Below are 20,813 nucleotides of genomic sequence, written 5' to 3'. Positions count from 1 at the left end.
AATAATAATAATAACCCACCCTGAAGTAGGTGTATCGGCACCTTCAGTCCCAGGAGTGAGGATGGTAGAGTAAGGCTCATCTCTGTGACTTCAAGGCCAGGCTGTTTTACTTAACAAGCTCCATGCTCTCTGGAGCTTCAGAGTGAGGTCCTGTTTTTAACAATCTCCTCCTAGTCCACGGAGTGTCAGTGGATCTGATGTGTGACATGCTTTTACCGTCACATGTTATACAAACATCCTTTAGAGCCTTGCTCTTCACCTGGAGTTTGATTTTGTTATGGACATAGCAAGTGATGGGCTTATGTAAATGCTGACTTGAGACCTTTAGCACAGGCTATTTAGTGGCCCTTTTTCTGTAACTGGCGAAAGCAGACACTACCTTAGCTGAATGGGTTTCATCTATGTACCGTGTTTTACCCTAGTGCTTTAAAATTCCCTTTCTAAAGACCTATGCATTATTAAGTAGCTTTTATTATTGTCTCATTAAAACCTTTGAGTTTTGAATCTCTGCTCCATTCTTCCCCAAACATACTTCCAAAGTAAGTTTATTTTCCTTGCAGATCTTTACCTTATAGATAGTAAACATTCATAAGGAGACTTACACTTTTTCCTTGGCTGGCTGTCAGAATTTCATTACTAGGAACTGGCTTTTCATTTGGATGAATCAACTACAGCTTTTAATGAAGTTTTTTTTTTTTTTTGAAAAAGTATCTTTTAATTATCTTGCAGTGGAATTCTCTGTACAACTTTAAGAAAGACGTGTGTGTGTGTGTGTGTGTGTGTGTGTGTGTGTGTGTGTGTGTATGAATGAATGAGAGAAAGCTGAAAGGATATCAAAAGAATTCCCCTTCCTCCAGACTATCTTTCTTTCAAATATAAACTGGATTATTTCTAGTTTCAAGAAGTAGAATGAATGTACTTTGTATTTTCCCATTAGGCACCCAAATTAGTTGTTTCCTTATGGGTGTGTATGTGTGTGTGTGTGTGTGTGTGTGTGTGTGTGTTTGTCTGTGGGTGTGTGTGTGTGTTTGGGTGTGTATGTGTGTCTGTGTGTGTGTGTTTGTGTGTGTCTGTGTGTGTGTGTGTGTGTGTTTGTGTGTGTGTGTGTGTGTGTCTGTGTGTGTGTGTGTGTGTGTGTGTGTGTGTGTTGTGTGTGTCTGTGTGTGTGTGTTTGTGTGTGTCTGTGTGTGTGTGTGTTTGTGTGTCTGTCTGTGTGTTTGTATTAAAATACAAACAACATAAAAAGCAATCATCGTAAGCCAGTTTCAAGTATGTACTTCAATGTTACCGACACAGGCATGATTCTCTAGCCCCCTTACCTTCACTGAGCAACGTAACTCTCCCAGGATTCTTATCCAGAAGCGCAGAATCCCCCAGCCAAGATCAGCCCATCCCTGTGCCTTAAGCTTCTATGCCCTACCAATCTAGTTTCTGTCTCTGTGGTTATGATAGCTAGATGTTATCAATTATAGCCTGCAGCTGTTTTGTGACCTGCCTATTTTATTGAACACTAACAGTCTCAGGTTTTTTCCATGTGGTGGCATATGTTAGAATGTTCTCCCCTTGGCATTAAATAATATTTCACTGTATATGCACATTTACCTGGATGGTGCTGGGTATGTGGGTTCTTTCCACACTCCAACTCTTAGGCATAATGGGTCCTTTGATCTTGAACATACAAGTTATCTCATTAAGACCTGGCAATTTGCTCTTTTGAGAAGGACAAAATGAGTCATGTGAATCAAAATCTGTTTTAACCTTTTGATGAACTACCCGTAGTGTTTGTATAGTTTGAATGTGTTCATGATTAAAGGCCAGTTCTCAGGTTGGCACTGTGAGACAGAGCAGAACTTTGAGGAAGGTGGGAATTAGTAGAGACCCGAGATGCTTTTGAGCAAGTTCCCTTATAGTTCTTGAGAGAAGGCTGTAAAAGTTCAAGCTGTCCCCACCCACTTTTTCCTCTCTGCGTCTGCTCGGCATCTGACCTCTCTTTCTGTTGATGTCCTGCTAAGATGTGCCTCTCAGTTACCCTTGTCAGAAGCCAACCAATGCCCCCCCAGTGCCTTGCCCCCGTGTTGGACTTCAAACTCCCAAATTTTGGGCTATGCCATCCTCCTTTATAAATACATAGGCTGGGTCAAACACCCTTGTTTCCTTTCTGCTGTGATAAAACTCTGACTTAAAGAAACTTAGGGGAGAAGAGGATTCATTTGCCTCACACTTCCAGGTCACAGTCTGTCAGTGAAGGGCGTCAAGGCAGGGGTCAAGCAACAGCTTGAAGTAGAAGACACAGAGGAATGCTGCATGGTTCCTCTGCAGGCTAATGCTTAGCCAGCCTTCTTCTATAGACTTGGGACCGCCCACCCACTTGGGACTCACCACACAGTGAGCCTCTACATCAATTACCAATTAAGACACACACACACACACACACACACACACACACACACACACACACACACACACACGCCTATGGGCCAATCTAATTTTGGCAATGAAGAGATGACTCTTAGGCTGTGTCAAGTAGGCAAAAGTATTTTACTGTCTGATGAATAACTAACCAAGACATTATTTCTGTGCTATTTTAAATCTTCCAATGGGGTATCCAGTTTTTCATCTTGCTAACATCTCCTGGGATTGTCATTTATTGTTTTGGTAGCAGTCATAGTAATGGGTTCTAATAGAATTAATAGTATTTCCTTGCAGTTCTGAGAATTGTTATCATTTCTGAAGTAATCAGTGTCTGAGTTAGGTTTCAATTGCTATAATAGAAAACCATGACAAAAGCGACTTGAGGACAAAAGGGTTTCTTTGACTTATATAGCCCAGGTCACAGTTCATTGATAGATGCCAAGGTGGGAACTCAGGACAGGAACCTGGAGACAGAAATGCTACAGGCGAACTCACTCCTCCTGTCTTGCTGTGTTTGCTTGCTTATAGCCTCCTAGACAATTTGCCCAAGAGTGAGAGTGCCCACAGTGGTCTGGAACCTTCCATATAAATGATCAATCAAGAAAATGCCCACAAGCTTACCTACAGGTCAATATAATGGGAACATTTCCTTAAAGGAGGTTCCCTCTTCTTAGATGCCTCTAGCTTATGTCAAGTTGATGGAAGCCCGCACAGATATCAATGTTGAGAATCTTTTCACATGCTAGTGGCCCTGGGCCCATCTTCTGCAGACAGAAATCTATGAAAGGGCTATGCCTTAATCTTTTCAGTAGCAGGATTAAAGATTTGCATTGCCAGGCCTAGCAAAATTATACTTTTAAAGGGAAACTCTTGTTTCAGAGAGAACCAGTGTACAAAAGGTTGCCCTAGAACCTCACTTTCATGTTTTAAAAGTTTGTATGCAATCCTCTGGTCCCGTTAATCATAGTCATTGACTTGGAGCCATTGTGACTAAATTCCATTAGTCTCTTTTGCTCTCTTTCTATGGACCCTGTTCTAGGATCCCTTTCTCACATTCATAGTGTTTAGAGCTCTATGTCTAAATTTAAACCAAACTCTATATAGTTTCGAATTGTTCTTTAATTGACCCCCCGAGGTTTCATAAGTTATTTAATAGCAGCACTGCAGTAACAACAGGTCTACCCATTCTAATGAAGAAGAACAATAGCATATACTTCCCGGCAGACTATGAACAAGGCCACGTGTGTAATGATCAGAGGACAACCAGTGGAGGTCAGTTCTCTCCTTCCAAAGTGTGGGGCCAGGGATCAAACTAGAGTCTTCAGGCATGGTAGCAAATGTATTTACCAGCTGAATCCTTTTGCATTTCCACAAGCATTGTTTTTCTAAAACTCAGTATCTGAATCCTTTAGAATTATTTTTCCTATTTTTAATAGTGTCTATCTAGATATTTGATAACCTTGTATTCTAGTCTTATCTAATCTCTCAGTTATAGTCACATACCCAAATGCCCATCATTTCAAAAACCGTTTAGGCTGAAAAAACAGATAGGCATTGTTGCATTTTAAAGACTTCTCAGCGGAAGAGGAAAATCCTGCTTCAGGCTGTACTTCGGATAGAACACTTTTTGTGTCTTTGGTATTAGCTGGAAGCAAGCAGCATAAAGGAACTCAAGAAGGGGAAGGATTTGGGGAAAGAATCCAGCCAAGAGATAAGCTTAATAAAGGCTTTGTTTTGCAAGACTCGCAGCCTCCTGATTTCCTCCTCTCCTTGGGCGATTGCATTTCTGAATGATTGAAAATAAACTTCTAGTGACCTATGATTTCAAAGAAATGGCAAATTAAAGGAAAGATCACCATCAGCCACTTTAAAAGTGTGGGGAGGGTGCGGGGGGGGGAGTGGAAGAGGGAAGATGTTCTTGAAGTATTAGACTTTTAAAATATCCAACTCTATAGTTTGTATGAATTTGTCCTGGAGGAAACCTGGAAGAAAGAAAGGGAAAAAATTCTGCTTCGGAGGGTCAAGGAGTATGCGTACCCGTGCAGGGGGGCATACCCTTTGGTGTTCAACAAGTTGCTCTGCCTATCGGAGTAAGCTCAGGGCATCATGCTGACCTCTCGCTCTGTTTCCTGTCACCCATCTACAGGTCACGTATCTGGGCAAAGTCTCTACCACAGGCATGCAGTTTTTGTCTGGCTGCACTGAGAAGCCAGTCATTGAGCTCTGGAAGAAACACACGCTGGCCCGAGAAGAGGTTTTCCCAGCCAACGCCCTCCTAGAGATCCGGCCATTCCAAGTGTGGCTTCATCACCTTGATCACAAGGGAGAGGCGACAGTGCACATGGATACCTTCCAGGTGGCTCGCATCGCCTACTGCACAGCCGACCACAACGTGAGCCCCAACATCTTCGCCTGGGTGTACAGAGAGATCAACGATGACCTGTCTTACCAGATGGACTGCCATGCGGTACAATGTGAGAGCAAGCTGGAGGCCAAGAAGCTGGCGCACGCCATGATGGAGGCTTTCAAGAAGACTTTCCACAGTATGAAGAGTGATGGGCGGATCCACAGGAGCAGCTCATCTGAAGAGGCTTCCCAGGAATTGGAATCTGATGATGGCTGAAGGAACTTTACGATGCGCTAGCGAAGGCAGCATTTGGGCAAGGAGTTTCAGAAGCTAAATGTATTTGCAATGATTCAAATTTGGTACGAAAAGACTGCCAACCTATTGGCTGATCATGCTTGTTAAATTCAGAAGAGTGATTCTAAATCCACAGAAACGTATCATTAATTATGTGACATTGAAATCTGCTGCTGCCGTGACCTTTAGGAGAGTGGGAGTACAGGTGGGGAGGAAGGTTCCAGACTCTCCTCTGGCTTTTTTTTTCCCTCTCCTATTCTAACACTTCCTGCTGGGAGATCTCCACGCCTATTTTCACCATTCTCAGGCAAATACTCTGTGGCTGTAGTTTGACGGACTGTTCCGATCTGCCTTATGAAATCCAACAAGAGTGTTGGCGGCATCCCTGTGATCCCTAGGTGGGCAGGTGGCGTGGGGAGTTGCTGCTGTGTGTGGAGGCTGCAGGATGGAAGGGACACGTCCATGTGGACTGACTGGTTGCTCCTCTCCCTTGGCATGTTTGCAGACACTCTCCTCAGTCCGTGAATCAGCACAGCTTGGATTGAGCTTTACAACTAACAGCACGCTAGATGGCAGTTAATTCGCAGTTAAAGATAATGCTTTTATTTACATGAGTATAGCAAGTAGTACCCTCCTATTGTATTCACTTCCTCTATTTTCTTAGACTTCTTGCAACTAATGACTGTTCTCCTCCTTATCCTGCCACCATGCCACCATGTTCTTTCTCCTTCCAGCCTCCCAGTATGGGATGAAGGCTCAACATACTGCAGGACTCCAAAAGGGAAGAAAATAAAAAATTAAGTAAATAAACGGTCAGCAAACCAACAAGGAATCTAAGACATCAGAAACCCTAGGAAGGAAGGGAATGAGTGGCCAAAGCCTATGGCGGCTTCCCTTTAGCAAGCCCTGATTTATAGTAACTTCCTTGGTTATGAGTCTTGTTGAATGAGTCTGCTCGGAAAGCGTAAACTCTGACGTGGCAATGCCCTGGAAGTCTTGCCCCATCATTTAACAAGGAACTCAAGTAGGCAATGAGTGAAATCAAGTTTGCCTAGAAATCCCATGTCTTTCCAGGAACCTAAAGGGAAACATGATCTTGTTGTCCTGAAAGTGATATCTTAAGAGTCAGAGAACTATCAGTTCTAATGAACAATTCTCATTGGCAACTTGACCTCTCTCGTTTTCAGGATATTTGCCACTCATAAAAAGTCGTGGAAACATATACACATTTAAGGTGAATAGACACATTAAGCTGGCAAATGATCTACTTTTCTTTCAAGTAATATTGCTCCTTTAAAGGGTGTGTTTTTATTTCTGGTGATGTCAGGGGCCACGGGGTACCTTAGAAGCCTTAAGTGAGAGCTAATATAATCCAGACAGCAGTGGTGTTGGTATTTTTGGTCTGTGTACCCGTGTGCCCGTGTGTGTGTATGTGTGTGTGTGTGTGTGTGTGTGTGTGTGTGTGTGTGTGTGTGTCCCCTATGTGGGTCCAGTTTCAAGGCATGTACAGTAAGCATGGAGTCATATTGATGAGGACTCACCTCCTGAAGATATGCTTGTTGCTTTATGATATATGTAAACTATTCTTTAGATAAATGCATTCTCTCTTTAATAAAAGTATGTTTGTGTTAATAAAGCCAGGGTGTTTCATACTTTATATGAACTTCCCTTCTTTTTTTTAAAGAAATGGAAATTTGACATGTAAAATAAATCAAACTTGGTAAACAAGGAAAATTTATCTATTTTTTTTTCTTAAATTGATCACACAGCACATTCCTTGTGTTTGGAAATCTTTTTCACTTTGTTTTTCATAGCTTGATGCCCCTTAATTGAGACGATAATGTTATTAACGGTGTTGACCTTCATGCTTAATGTTTTGGATTTATTTCAGAGAAGAATGTTCCCAAACATTTTGCAAATAATTTCTATTTAGCCCCTGCACCCGCCCATATACAGGAAGAACCCATCTTGAATTCTGAAAGGTAAGCCTGGAAAGATTCCTTTGGAGAGTGGATAAAATTGTCTCCCCTGGGCTGTGATCTCTCAGAATGGTCACATTGATAAAGCAAAGAAGTTGCCTGTGGAGCAACGTCCTTCACGGAATCAGTAACGAACAGAGAGACTTCGAAGGAGAAAGTATGGGTGCCTGCTGAACAGATGCATTCAAGTGTGGATTATTACCAAAGTCTGATTGAAATGGCACTCCTGTGGGGTTGATGTTCCCCCAGTTTTTGTTTTATACTCTTGTCCTTGAATTTCAAAAAAAACAAGAGAGGAGAAGGGAGGGGAGGGGGTGATAGGAGGGAAGGGGGAGAAAGGAAAGGGGAAGTAAAGAGGGAAGTAAGAAAGAGATTGAAAGAAAGAAGAAAAGAGCGAGGCCGGTACATCTCAAAGCAGTGACATCTCCCTCCCCCAGAAATTGGCCATCAGAATCCCTGTGCATACATGGTTATTTATTAGAAAAGTTTTTTTTTTTTTTTTTTTTCTGCAATTCTGGTTTGAGTGTGACATTCTATGTAACTGGCTTGGATAATACCAACACAGGGTTCTTCTTGGGAAGTTGGGTAAGTAATTGAAGCTAAACACAGACTAGTATCTTTGAATTAACTGACGAAGTGTTCTTAACTGTGTCACTCCTCTAAAAGGGATGTGCCAGCCTTTCATTGTGTTTTGAGTGTCTCCTGTTCCCTTCTGTAGTAGAGTTTCTGTGTTAGTAGCCACGCCCTTTGCTTTCATGATCATTAGCTTCCATGCATCATACAACCCAGTGGTAATATGGAGGCTGATATAGCATTGAGGAACCTGAGATCTACATCCTTGGCCACAGGGACCTAGCCAGGACTTGTACTGAGATCCACTGGAGGGTGTTGCACGTTTGTTGTGTTGAGGCAAAAATCCATCTTCTTTGGATTTTCTTTTCCTCTCAAAGCCTAGTTTGTTTTAAATTAGAATACTAGAACACTATAAACAAGCCTCCCCTACTCATTCTTGAAGTGTTTTTTTAACAGGAACAAAATTATAAAAGCCAAGGTCCAAGAGATTTAATAAATAGCATAAAATCTTGATTGAGTTAGTTATTTTTCTGGCTGTGGGCAATGGACAAAATTCTCTGGTTATCCTGCATCAAGGTACCCCTTTGATCTTGTTTTCACTAGGATATGCAAAACCTTTAAGTCAAGAACTGAGGAGATGGCTCAAGAGTTAAGACCAGTGCTTACTGGTCTTGCTGAGGACCCAGCATCACATCAGATGCACTGCCTACACACGTAACTTCATTTCCAGGGGATCTGATGCCCCATTATGGGTCCTGTTAGTCATTGCTCTCTATGAACACGGAATGCACATAAAATAAAAATTTAAAACCTGAACAATAGTAACAACAACAAAACCCCAAACCCTCAAAATCAAGCCTTTCTAGTTTTATGTTATTCACTGTGGTTCCCAACTACACATCTATTTTTATAATTACACAAATGTCCATTTAAATCTCTTGGGTGTTAAGTTGTCTTTATGATTGTGGAAATTGTATTTTTGTTGGTGGTGATGTTCATGTTTTATCTCCAACATCCCTGGCAGGCAACAGGAGGGCCTAATTAAGTTTCTTTTAGAGGCTGCTGAATGGAGAAAAGGCTGCATAGGTGGAGGAATCACCATGTCTTGGATTCACTGGTTCAAAGACAAAATCCTGGAATTCTGGAAGGTTCCCCAGAGTTTACATTTCCCAGTTTCATCAAAGATGAAAAAGTAAAAAGAAAATAGCTTTCTACTGAAATAAACCATTTCCTCTTGACTAATTATAAAAACAAATGGAGGATGTTTGATTAGATGGAAAATAACACTGTTAGATGAACCAGACAACTGAAATATAATGTGCATGACTCAAACGGACAGATGAGAGATTCATAGCACCCATGTTTAGCAGATTACAGCATGCTGGTCATACAATGGTTTCTACTTAATTTCTGTCAGTTTTAGCAACGAGATGTTGGTGGTTTCCATTCTCACAGTGGGATACATAGGGATTTATCTGAGTTCTTCACAAGACTCATAATATAGAAAATATTTTATTTTCTTCTGTTCTGTAATATTTTGCTTTTCTCTTTTATTTTCTTCTTCTGTCACCTTAACCCCCTACTTCCCATTTTCCTCCTTTCTGCCTTAATTATCTATATTTTCCATTACAGGCTTCTTCCACTTTTAGGAGGGAAGAAAATCTGAGACCACATATGCTGGGGTTCATGGTCCACTAATGCAAAGTCTGATACTATCCTTGGACACCATATGCATTACTTACTTTCTTGCTGCATGTATCCATTTGCTTTTTGTCACCCTGATACAAGTTAGCTAGGATTATCTGGGAAGACACAACCTCAGTTAAGCAGATGCCTCCATCAGATTGGCCTGTAGGCAGCTCTGTGGGGACGGTTTCTTGATTAATGATTGATATGGCTGGGCCCAGCTCACTATGGGCAGTGCCACCCCTGGGCAGTGGTCTTGGGTTGTAGCAAAAAGCAGGCTGAGCAAGCCATGGACAATAAGCCAGTAAGCAACATTCTTCCATGACTTGAGCTTCAGTTTTGGTCTCTAGATTCCTGCTTTGAGTTCCTGTGTTAAGGCTCCCCTTAATGATGGGCTGTGAGATGGAAATGTTAGCCAGATGGACCCTTTCCTAATCAAGTTCTTTAGGTCAGAATATTTTATCACAGCCACAGAAAGCACATGAATATATTGTGGTAAACACTCTGCCCAAAGCAATGTAGGCAAGAAAAAGGGTTGAGTTTGTCTATTGTTTCAGAAGGATAGAGTCCCTCATTTTAGGGACAGAGTGGCAGGAGAAACATGGAGGGAAGAGAGGGCAGCATTGGAGAAGCAGAGTGAAAGAGCAGGGTTCAGGCTATAGTCCCTAAAAGCTACCCAAGTGATGTATTTCCTCCAGAATGGTCCACCTCCTAAAGGCCCTAGAACTTCCTGAAGCAGCTTCACCAACAGGGACCACCATTTAAATATATAAGCCCATGGAGGACATTCCTCAAACTACAACATTGCAGGTTGTCCCTAAAGGCTTTTATTTAAGTTTTTAGTTAGGAGGAAGATGGTAATGCTTTCATCAAGTACAACAGCATTTCTTAAGGATCCCCAAAGTGTGTTCTTTCCATCTCCCAGATATACCCTAAGCTAATTTTAAGTGAAGACGAAGAACTTGTAGCCATGAAAGGCAACTCCAAAATTCTTATTGATCTTCAATAATTCCTGTGAGATGCCAAGGTCTGGCTCTCAAAACAAGTTTATAGAACACATTGTTCAGTAAAAGAAAGGGTGCTTCCTTTTCATTAAGAGTTGTCAAGTGACAATAGTCTCCCCAAGAGGATATGTGTGATGTCAAATACCAGCCTTAATAATAAAAACAATCGACAGGATACAAACCAACTGCCCAGGGACAAAAATCTAACTCCTCTCCATATGGACCATTAAAAATAAAAGATATTTGTTGAAAATGAAAATAAAGACCTTGTCTTGGATAGTTGAGCAAAGCTGATGTTTACAAAGATATTGGAGTTTTCCAACAAAATCATCTGGGGTTTTGTACACTCCATCAAAATTGAATATTTAACAAGAATTCTAACAACTTTTGCTTTGAACATTTGGTTTTCAAACATTTCATATCCTGCCTAAATCTTCCCTGGCTTGACTTGGGGGCATCTTATTAGAAGCTACTAATATCCTTGGGAAATGGAATTCAGAAAATCTTCTATGTATGCAAAACACAAAACAAACACTAAAATGACTAATCTCCTCCCCTTTGACACAGAAATAGAGCAGTTGAAATAACTGAAATGAGACCTAATTTTTGGTTAATTAAACTTTGAATTCTTTTCTTTGCTCATAGGTTATTATCTCTTTAAATTATCAAGACACTAAATCAATACATATATATATATATAGTCATCTTAAGCATATTATCAGTGTATTGATATCATATATACATCAGTTGTAACAATCATATTCGATGTTCTGATTTACATTTCATGATCATTATTGTGAGATTTTTCAGGTTTGCACAAGCTTGTGTTCACACTAGACCAATGCTAACTTAAACAACCAGCTCTTAATGGCCTCCTGAGATTGACTCCACCCAGATTGTGCTCTATGCTGAGTCTTTAGTAAAAAAAAAAAAGCCAAGTAGGTTTGTTAAAACAAGTTTAAGCACACAGGGCTGGTGCTAGGGCAGGTAGGGATTCAGAGATGGAGGAGCCATGTTGTGTCCACTAGCATGGAAAGGGTGCCTTCTGTCCAATGGGCACACTTTTCCACATTCCCCCTTTATCAATGCAGCTGTGAATGGTACACACATCATGGCTCTCGAAAGTATGAAGTGGTTGATAATAGAACTGTTCTTCTTTAGTGAGATCACTTGCTGTTTCTTCCTTCTTCTTCTTCTTCTTCTTCTTCTTCTTCTTCTTCTTCTTCTTCTTCTTCTTCTTCTTCTTCTTCTTCTTTTCTTCTTCTTCCTTCTTCTTCCTTCTTCTTCTTCTTCTTCTTCTTCTTCTTCTTCTTCTTCTTCTTCTTCTTCTTCTTCTTCTTCTTCTTCTTCTTCTTCTTCTTCTTCTTCTTCTTCTTCTTCTTCCTCCTCCTCCTCCTCCTCCTCCTCCTCCTCCTCCTCCTCCTCCTCCTCCTCCTCCTCCTCCTCCTTCTCCTCCTCCTCCTCCTCCTCCTTCTTCTTCTTCTTCTTCTTCTTCTTCTCCTCCTCCTCCTCCTCTCCCTCCTCCTCCTCTTCATCCTCATCCTCATCCTCCTCTTCCTCCTCTTTTTCTTCTTATTTCTCTTCTTCTTCCTCTTCTCCTTCTCTTATTGCCTATTGTTAACCTCCACAAACAGTTCATAATGAGTTGGGGAAAGGAAGAGAGGTGACATTTTGAATACACAAGCTGTTCCAGGTATCACCTCAAGGGACATTTATGTAGGAATATGCCTCCTATGGTTGAAAAAAGTTGAATCAGAATTCAAGCTCACACACACTGGAAGTCAAACACAGCCATTTCACTATACCACAGCTTTGTCAACCAAGCGGAGCACCACCAATGGCTCTGAGATCATTGTTTGGAAGAAAGATACAATACCTGGCTATAGTACTTGTCTCACTCCTAATCTCAGAATCCAAACAACCGTAGGCTGACTAAGATGTCATTGCATCTTAGAAGCTGTGGTATATGAAAAAAATTTTATAAATGCAATCATTGTTTTCTTAGTGACATTTCTTCCCTGTTACTCTTGAGAAAAGGTGTGACACAGCCCATATGTTAGAAATAAGACAAAACTAAGGAAGACTTATTTCATTCTGGAGACCCAAAGGATGAGGTTTATGAGGCCCATGATGTAATTCACTGGAACCTGGAGATAAAAATATGTCACTACTCTTACTCCCAGAATCTGGACCACAAGTCATAAGTCTAAGTTTTTCCTTCTTCCACCTCAATCCTGCCATTGTCACCAGGTCCTATTAGGACTGTTGCAGGGAGGGGCTCATCTTATGACAGGTGACAGGAAGATTTGAAGAAGGAAGCAGAAAGTTGTCCTTTATCTACAATTTGGTTTGATAGCTCGAATCATGTCTTGATATCTGACATTAAACTTTTGACTGTGGAATGCCAGAGAACACACGGCAAGCTCCTCAAGATGAGTCTTCTAATTAAGTACACAGCCCTGGCCCCATCGCTTTCCTTGTCCTCAGAACTTCTGTAGAGCCTTAGTCCAAATTCAGTTTTCCCAGACTTTCATCTAAAATGTTTCACACCCTCCTTTCTCCCTTCCTGCCCTCCTTCCTTAATTTTACAATTCAGTGCAATATCTAAGCTCCTTTTAAAGAGGGATGCCATTGACCACACCAGGCATATGTTCAAACCCTGAGTCAGTATTGTTCTGAGTGAGAAACTTATTTACCCTGGCCTCAAGTTATTTATTATTATTATTATTAGTAGTAGTAGTAGTAGTGGTAGTAGTAGTGGTAGTAGTAGTAGTAGTAGTGGTAGTAGTAGTAGTAGTAGTAGTAGTGGTAGTAGTAGTGGTAGTGGTAGTAGTAGTAGTAGTAGTAGTAGTAGTAGTGGTAGTAGTAGTGGTAGTAGTGGTAGTAGTAGTATTTGTAATGTGGAATAATGAATGCTTGACTGAGATGCACTGAGTTGAAGGAGTCCCCACAAATGTCATACAAAGAAACAAACTACTGGAAGAGATAAGAATGATAACTCTGTGCAGATTGATATCATCAGCTTGGATCAGACTTCATCAACTTTGAGGAGTCTAACGGTAAGTGGTTTATTCCCAATGTATTTAAGCCCAGTATAATTTTGGGGGGGAAAGGTTTCCAGGCATACTACAATCCCTGGTAGTACAATTACATCAAAACTCAACTCAAGGTGGGTGTCATTTTTTTCCAAGAAGATGGGTTCTAGAAACAGGCTACTTTCACTAGCCTGAGTCTGGCCTGGTCTAGGTCATACAGATAGCATAGAAGTCATTTGGGCTGTTGACCACTTCTGGTCCTGGTTGTGAGAGCTTTGGGAAGCCTTTGGCTATAAGGGTCATTTAGATTATTAGCTACCTCAGGCCCTGATTGTAGGAGCTTGATATGGCCTGGGCCAATAAATAACATGATCATCAGGCTGTTAGTCACCTCTAATCCTTAGCTTTCTGGATGGAAGAATGGGTTTTTCATCTTTCCCATTGGAAAGACAATCCAATGTGCTTAACATTCCTGGTTTCTCTGGAGATCTTCATGCATAAGGACTTTTGAAATTCTCATGAGGGTCTGGCTTGGCCTTTCCATACCCCCATTTAATGTCATTTAATGTTCCCCTCTGTGTTTATGGCTTCTTTAGATTCTAAAAGATAGAAGAAGACACCTCCACAGTTATGTTTGATTAATACTGTTCAATACTTCTAAATCAACTCCATTCCTGGCTTGAGAGCTTCCAGGCAAGGCTGTCCAGGAACTCCATGTTACCAGTTTTCCATAGAACTTACAAGTTTCCAGCAGCCAAATTAAACTCTTCAAACAGAAATAAGTGAAGTCCATGCTCTACCTCTGTATAACATCAGTATATCATTACCTCATCATAACCTATAAAATGCATTATTATATAGATGTTTGATTCTTATGTGGCCTTTGAAATCTTATATGTATTTTACATTTTGCTTTGCATCAAGTGTGTGATTAGCAGTGACTGCATTTTATGGCACAAACCATGAGGGTGAGAACAGAACTTGATTTCCCATTCACAGAACACATCTCGCTGGCTGATCAGTAGCAGCAACTTGTAAATGTCTTGTCCATGAGTAATAGCTTGAACATGAGCAACCCACCACAGGCATGGATATAGGTTCATTGTCAAAGGCTCTGCGATGAAGTAGCACAGGTGTGGTAGCATCACCCAGAGACATGTACTGCTTCATAGATTTGGGGACTGGGTAAGGGACTACAGTGTCAAGCCTGAGTCTTTCTGAGACTTTTAGGGAGCTCCTGCTTCCTTCCTCTCTCCTAGTTTCTGGTCTCCTGTTGGCAAGCAGTGGGTACTTAGATTTTGTTACACCATTCCAGTATTTTCTTGCTTTGTACTGTGTGTGTGTGTGTGTGTGTGTGTGTGTGTGTGTGTATGCAACTTCTTCCTTTTATAAGGACACTAGTCATCAGCATATGTAATTATTTCCTCTAAAGGGAATCATTCTCTTAGATTCAAGAAGCTAAGGGCATTTACTAGCCTCTGAAAGCTTGTAGTTCTTAGGAGGCTCAGGAAGTTAGGAAAAGAAAATTACAAGCTTCTCAAAGTCTCTCCCTGGAGTTATTAAGGCAGTGAACAATTCTTTTCAGGGGAAGAGACTCCCTTGTGTGGAACTGCTTATAACTTGACAGTGGGTGGGATGGTGGGTGTGGGTGGGTGTAAATGCCCCAGGAATGTAGGATGCATGAATCATTGCTGTGCTTGAGTGGGCTTTTTCGTCATAAAGATTCTTGAGAGTCATTCATGCTCATGTGAGCAATGTCAATTAATTCATTGATCCACCAAGTTAGATGTGGGTAGAGTCCTTTCCTTAGTTTGTCATTGGTGCCCTATCTGGGGTAAACGTTTTTCATCTCCCCATAGGTTTTATAAAATCACTTTTTTGGAACTTAGAACAATTCTCAAATACCGTGGCTTAATGAGCAGGCAGAAACCCAATTCAGTGTCTGATAAGCTAGATATTAATGTCAACTCTTCTCCCTAGGCTCATAATTAAAGGGACGGAACGTGGTTCCATTTCAGGTCGGTTAATTCCAAATTCAACATAATTTCCTTTGCTGGCTCTTCAGGGAGCTTTCAATGTCTAGACTTAATCATCTCGGCCATCCAGAGCAGTGCTCGGATTATCAAGAATCAATAAGAATGCATTCATAGCATACTTTAGTTAAAATGACTCTCTGGGCTTAAAAGATAGTTTTGGGGGTAAAGTATCCTCTGCATAAGCTGAGACCTGAGTTCAGATCCTTAGCACCCACATGGCAGCACCCAGTGAAGTAGAGGCATGCTGGTTCTTGGAGTTTAATACCCAGACTGCCTAGCCAGTTTATGAGCTCCAGGTTCAAAGAGAAACTGTCTCCAAACATAATGTCAAAAGTGATGGGGGAGAGACATGTTGCGGATCTCTGGAATCATCCTCAAGTGTGTACATGATACTTCACAAACCCACATAAACATATATAGTCTTAAACACACACACACACACACACACACACACACACACACACACACACACACACACACCCACCCCCCCCTCTGTGACCATAATGGCATACTCCAATAATCCCAGTACCTGGTAGGCTTTATGAGTTTGAGGCTAGCTTACACTGCATAGTGAGTGCTACCCAGTCTGAATTAAACAGCAAAATGTTTACCTCTCTAAGCAAAACAGAAACAAAATTCACTGTGAAGTAAAACAAAATACTCACACCTTACAAAAAGCAAGAATCTTTCACTTTACCTTTTCGGTCTTCCATTTTTTTCCTCTCTCTTTTTTGTTTGACTATCTGGCCATCATTGTTTTCAATTGCCAGTTGATAGAAATGAAATAGAGGAGAGAAAGCAGTTGGAGCATTTTAGAAACACAGCTCAAAGCGGGCAGGATGGCTCTATTCTCTGTGAAAACATCGGCTAACTTTTTAAAACCAAACTTTCCAGGCCAAGCCAACTCTACTCTAAGCCAATGCCCAGAATTCCCTTGTGGCGACCCTTGTTATTTTAGAGAGAATTGATATTTCCAACCATCCTCATATGATCCAACTAAAATCCCCACATCACAAAGAGAAGTATCTTTTGAAGGCCAGAATTTGGGATTTGCCAATGATGCTGGGATTGTAAGACATTGCTGCATCCGCAGACTGAGGTCACATGGTTAGGTCCCATCATGCACCACTCAGAAGAATCAGATTCCTTTGCCTCACCAAGAAAATGTGTCTTCTGCCAGCATTTAAAAACAGTCCCAGCACCACTCTGCTCAGATAAGCCCAGACCAGCACTGAATTTGCCAGCACCCTCTGGAGCTTGGAGAATTTATTCCTGTAGACTGCTTTTCCAGGCTGGCTATTCAATTCTTTCTGTTAAAGGTCAGACTTTGTTAGATTATGATTAAAGTTTCCATATTTTAAATAAGTTGACCCCCCTTTTTCTCCCTAATCTGGGCTCCTGTCAGAAGACTCGGGGAAAGTTTTATTTCTCTTTTTCCTTCTGAAAATTTAATGAGCCTTGCAATTCCTTTCAGCTTAATAATTTGGGAAATGCTAATGTTGGACTCTCCATAGTGTCACTGAGCTGTACAGTGGTGCTGCTTAGGAGGAATGTGCAAAGGCACGGTACTGGGTAATCTGCAAAGGACTTTCTTTTTTTATAACATTAATTATTTTATTTATTTACATTCCAAATGTTGCCCTCCCAGACCCCCTCCCAGAGTTTTTCACCCTATCCTCTTCTCCTTTGCCTCTTTTACCCCACCCCACTCCCAGGGCATCTCCTTTCCCTGGGGCATCCAGTCTCTACAGGATTAAGTACATCCTCTTCCACTGACACCAGACAAGGCAGCTCTTTGGTTGGTGGCTTAGTTGGTAGCTCTGAGGGGTCTAGGCGAGTTGACACTGTTGGTCTTCCTATCAGGTTGCCAGCCCCTTTAGCTCCTTCAATCCTTCCCCTAACTCTTCCACAGGATTCCCTGACCTCAGTCCAATTGTTAGCTGTAAGTATCTGCATCTGTCTCAGTCAGCTGCTGGCAGAGCTTCTCAGAGGATTGCCAGGGTAGGCTCCTGCTTGCAAGCACAACATAGCATCAGTAATAGTTTGGCACCTGCCCGTGGGATGGATCCCAAGTTGGGCAAGCCACTGGATGGCCTTTCCTTCAGTCTCTCTTCCATTTTTGTTCCTTCATTTCTTTTAGACAAGAACAATTCTGGGTCAAAATTTTTGAAGGTGGGTTGGTGACCCCATCCCTACACCGGGGGCCCTGTCTACTGGAGGTAGCTTCTTCCGGTTTCAACTCTCCACTGTTGAGCATTTTGGCTAAGGTAAACCCCTGTTGAGTCCTGGGAGCCTCTCACATCCCAGGTCTGTGAGACTTTTTGGAGGGTCTCCAAGTGTCTCCTCTCTCAGCAGCTGCATATTTCCATTCATTCTCCTGGCCCTCTGGGCTTTCCCCCTCTTCCTCTCATACATGATCCTGCCCCCCTTTCCTCTCTTACTCCCCTCTCCCACCCAGGTTTCTCTCTCCCTCTGCCTCCTGTGATTATTTTGTTCCTCCTTCTAAGTGGAATTGAAACATCCTTTCTTGGGCCTTTCTTCTTGTCAAACTTCTTATGGTCTGTGGGTTGTATCATGGATATTCTGTACTTTTTGGCTAATATTCATCTATCAGTGAGTACATACCATACATGTCCTTTTGGGTCTGGGTTACCTTACTCAGGATATTTTTTTAGTTAAATTCATTTGCCTGCAAAATTCATGATGTTCTCATTTTTAATAGTTGAATAGTATCCCATAACTCTGGAAATCAATCTGGTGGTTCCTAAGAAAATTAGAAATAGCATTACCCGAGGACCCAGCTATATCACTCATGGTCATATAGCCAAAAGATGCTCCATCAATCCACAAGGACACATGTTCTACTATGTTCAAAGCCACATTATTTATAATAGCCAGAAACTAGAACCAACCCAGATGTCCCTCAACTGAAGAATGTGTACAGAAAATGTAAAGGACTCTAAAGCTCTTGTTTACAAGCTAAAGATGTACTAAAAAGTGAACTTAGAAGAGTGTTTTTCTGGATATGTTTCTATGGTGCGTTTCAGGGCAAGGTGGTGTTGAATAAGCTATTATTTTCGTGCACAATGCAGTGAACTTTCTGCGTCATGGGACCCTACAGATGGTGAGCAGTGGCTGGGTTGATGATGAATCAGAAGACAGGCTTCATTCAATATGTATTTCTGTTGGCGTATATTCATTATACAAATTGATAGGTTTCAAAACGGTACTCTCATGCAAGTATACCATGTCCATGTCCATGTCCAGAGTCAGACCCCACCTTCCTTTACCTGACGCCCCCTCCTGTTACTTCCATCCCTTCTTCTAGACAGCTTCACTTCCACTTTCCAACCCTACGTACATACATGGTTCTATACCCCTCTACATACCCTAGGATCCACAATGAAGAAATTGTGCTGTTTCTCTTTGGGAGTCTGTCTTATTTTGCTTGGAGGATGTTTGTCCAGTTGCATCCATCCTCCTAACAGAACCAACATAATGCAAGCATGATGTTGGCAGATCCAGGTAGAGTCTTATCAGTAAGCTGTCCTTCAGTCACTATGGATAAAGAGTTGGTGCTGCAAAGCATAAAGAAACATGACGTAATCTACAAGGACCAAGAGACAGCTGTGACTGAGCCCAGGACACTCTGATTTCCTGGCCTGGCATTTACTTGCAAGCTTCACAAAGACTCTATCATCAACCCATGTGCCCTCTTGGTCTCCTAGGTGACATTTCTACTTTCCAGAAGATTAAACTAGATAATTTAGAAGTTTTTATTGGGCCAGCTGTTGCTGGACTAGTTATTAGTGACTTCCTTCAGTCTCAAACCTTGGAGTGACAACCCAGGGTGGCTCATTCCCCTGTGAACTCCTGAGAATGTAAACAATGTGTCTCCTGGACCATTTCTTAGAATCTAGAGTCTAACCTTCTCTACTACATCAATCAGAAATCTAAATGATAAGTCAGAATTATATTAATATTTAAATGAGATGAAATAGAAACAAATAATTAGAAGCATAGCATGCACCAAACATTAAACATGTTTTGTTGTTGTTGTTTGTTTGTTTGTTTGTTTTTTCTGGAACAGGGTCTCACTATGTAACTGTGGATGGTCTGGAACTCACTATGCCAACCAGGCTGGCCTTGAACTCATAGAGAACTTCTTGCTTCTGCTTCTCCACTGCTAGGATTAAAGCTATATGCCATCACACCTAGCCATGCTTTCTTATGCTATGCTCTAATTCTATATCTCACAGAAGTCATATACAGAGATGATCCTCATCTTCATTTTTATTGAGAGAGAGCTAGGTGACTCTTTTGCTAAATACCCATCCTTTAGAGCTCCTCTGACCTCCAAGTCAAACATCATATCTAGCTGCTGGGTAAAGGGAAAGCCCTTGCATTGAGCACACAGTACAGAATTACTCTAGGATTGTCAGGAAAATGCTCTGATGTGGCTCTCTTCTGGACCACACCTATCCCTGCAGTACCTTTCTTCTTGGTTAAATTACAACTTGGAGACCACACCAAAGCCTTTATTATTCAAAGAGGAAAGATGTCCTAGTTAGCTTTAGATATCAATCAGCTGTAGGCTTATCTAGTAGAGTCTCAATGGAGGGATTACCTAGGTGGGACTGGTCTGTGGCCCTGCCTGTGAGTGATTATCTTGATTAATGATTGATGTGGGAGTGCCCAGCCCATTGTGAACAGCACCATCCCTAGGCAGATGGTCTTGGCTGAGCATGAGCCAGTGACTTAGCGAGAGAGTGATCTGATAAGCAGTGTTCCTCCTCGGTTCCTGCCTCCAGGTTCCTGCTCTGACTTTCCTCAACAAGTGTTTGTGACTTAAAGATGTAAGTCAAATTAGCCCTTTCCTTCCTGGAGTTGCTTTTGGTCAGAATGTTTTATCATGGTGATAGAAAGGATACTATACTGGGGCAGAGGGAGGAAAAAGAAAAGGTGCACAAACTAAATAATATTTCAGGCTTCTTTATATATTTTGATAATGTGGTTAGAAATGTTTATCACCATTTCTAAGATGAGCAGAGAGATTGATTTCTCTCTTTGTTCAAAGTTAGATTGAGCATCAGACATTAGTCACTCTGGTTTTCACAGGCACATAAACACATGTATGTACACATGTGCATGCACACACATGCATACACACTCAAAATGTCCTTCTCTTTAATTTCGTTGCTCTTTAATTTTGTGTGTGGGGGGAGGAAGAATCACATTGTTAGTTTCCTTAGTGAAGATTATTCTCAGAAGACACAATATGCTATGAGGTGTATACTAACAGCAGACATTCTATGAAGCCATTTCTACTGAAAAATATGCCATCTGGAAAGAAGCAGTTTGTGGGAATATGTATCATTGTGATTGTGTTATCCGGGTTCATGATGATGGTAACCGCAGTGTCTACATAGTTTTCTAGTAGGAAATGG

The 20,813-nt window shown here is 41.5% G+C and overlaps 1 protein-coding gene across 1 annotated transcript in view; it reads left to right on the top strand.

Moving 5' to 3' along the window:
- Nucleotides 1-6,780, top strand: part of Pid1 (phosphotyrosine interaction domain containing 1) — a 225,533-nt gene extending 218,753 nt beyond the window's left edge. The window contains exon 3 of the mRNA XM_032901486.1: nt 4,559-6,780. Coding sequence (XP_032757377.1) covers nt 4,559-5,035 — 477 coding nt within the window. The 3' untranslated portion in view covers nt 5,036-6,780. The remainder of the gene's footprint in view (nt 1-4,558) is intronic.
- The last annotated feature ends 14,033 nt before the right edge of the window (nt 6,781-20,813 follow it).

Source organism: Rattus rattus, chromosome 4 (genome assembly GCF_011064425.1).
Source record: "Rattus rattus isolate New Zealand chromosome 4, Rrattus_CSIRO_v1, whole genome shotgun sequence".
Classification (NCBI taxonomy): Eukaryota; Metazoa; Chordata; class Mammalia; order Rodentia; family Muridae; genus Rattus; species Rattus rattus.
The sequence above is the reverse complement of the archived record's forward strand: the minus strand, read 5'-3'. Positions and strand labels throughout refer to the sequence as shown.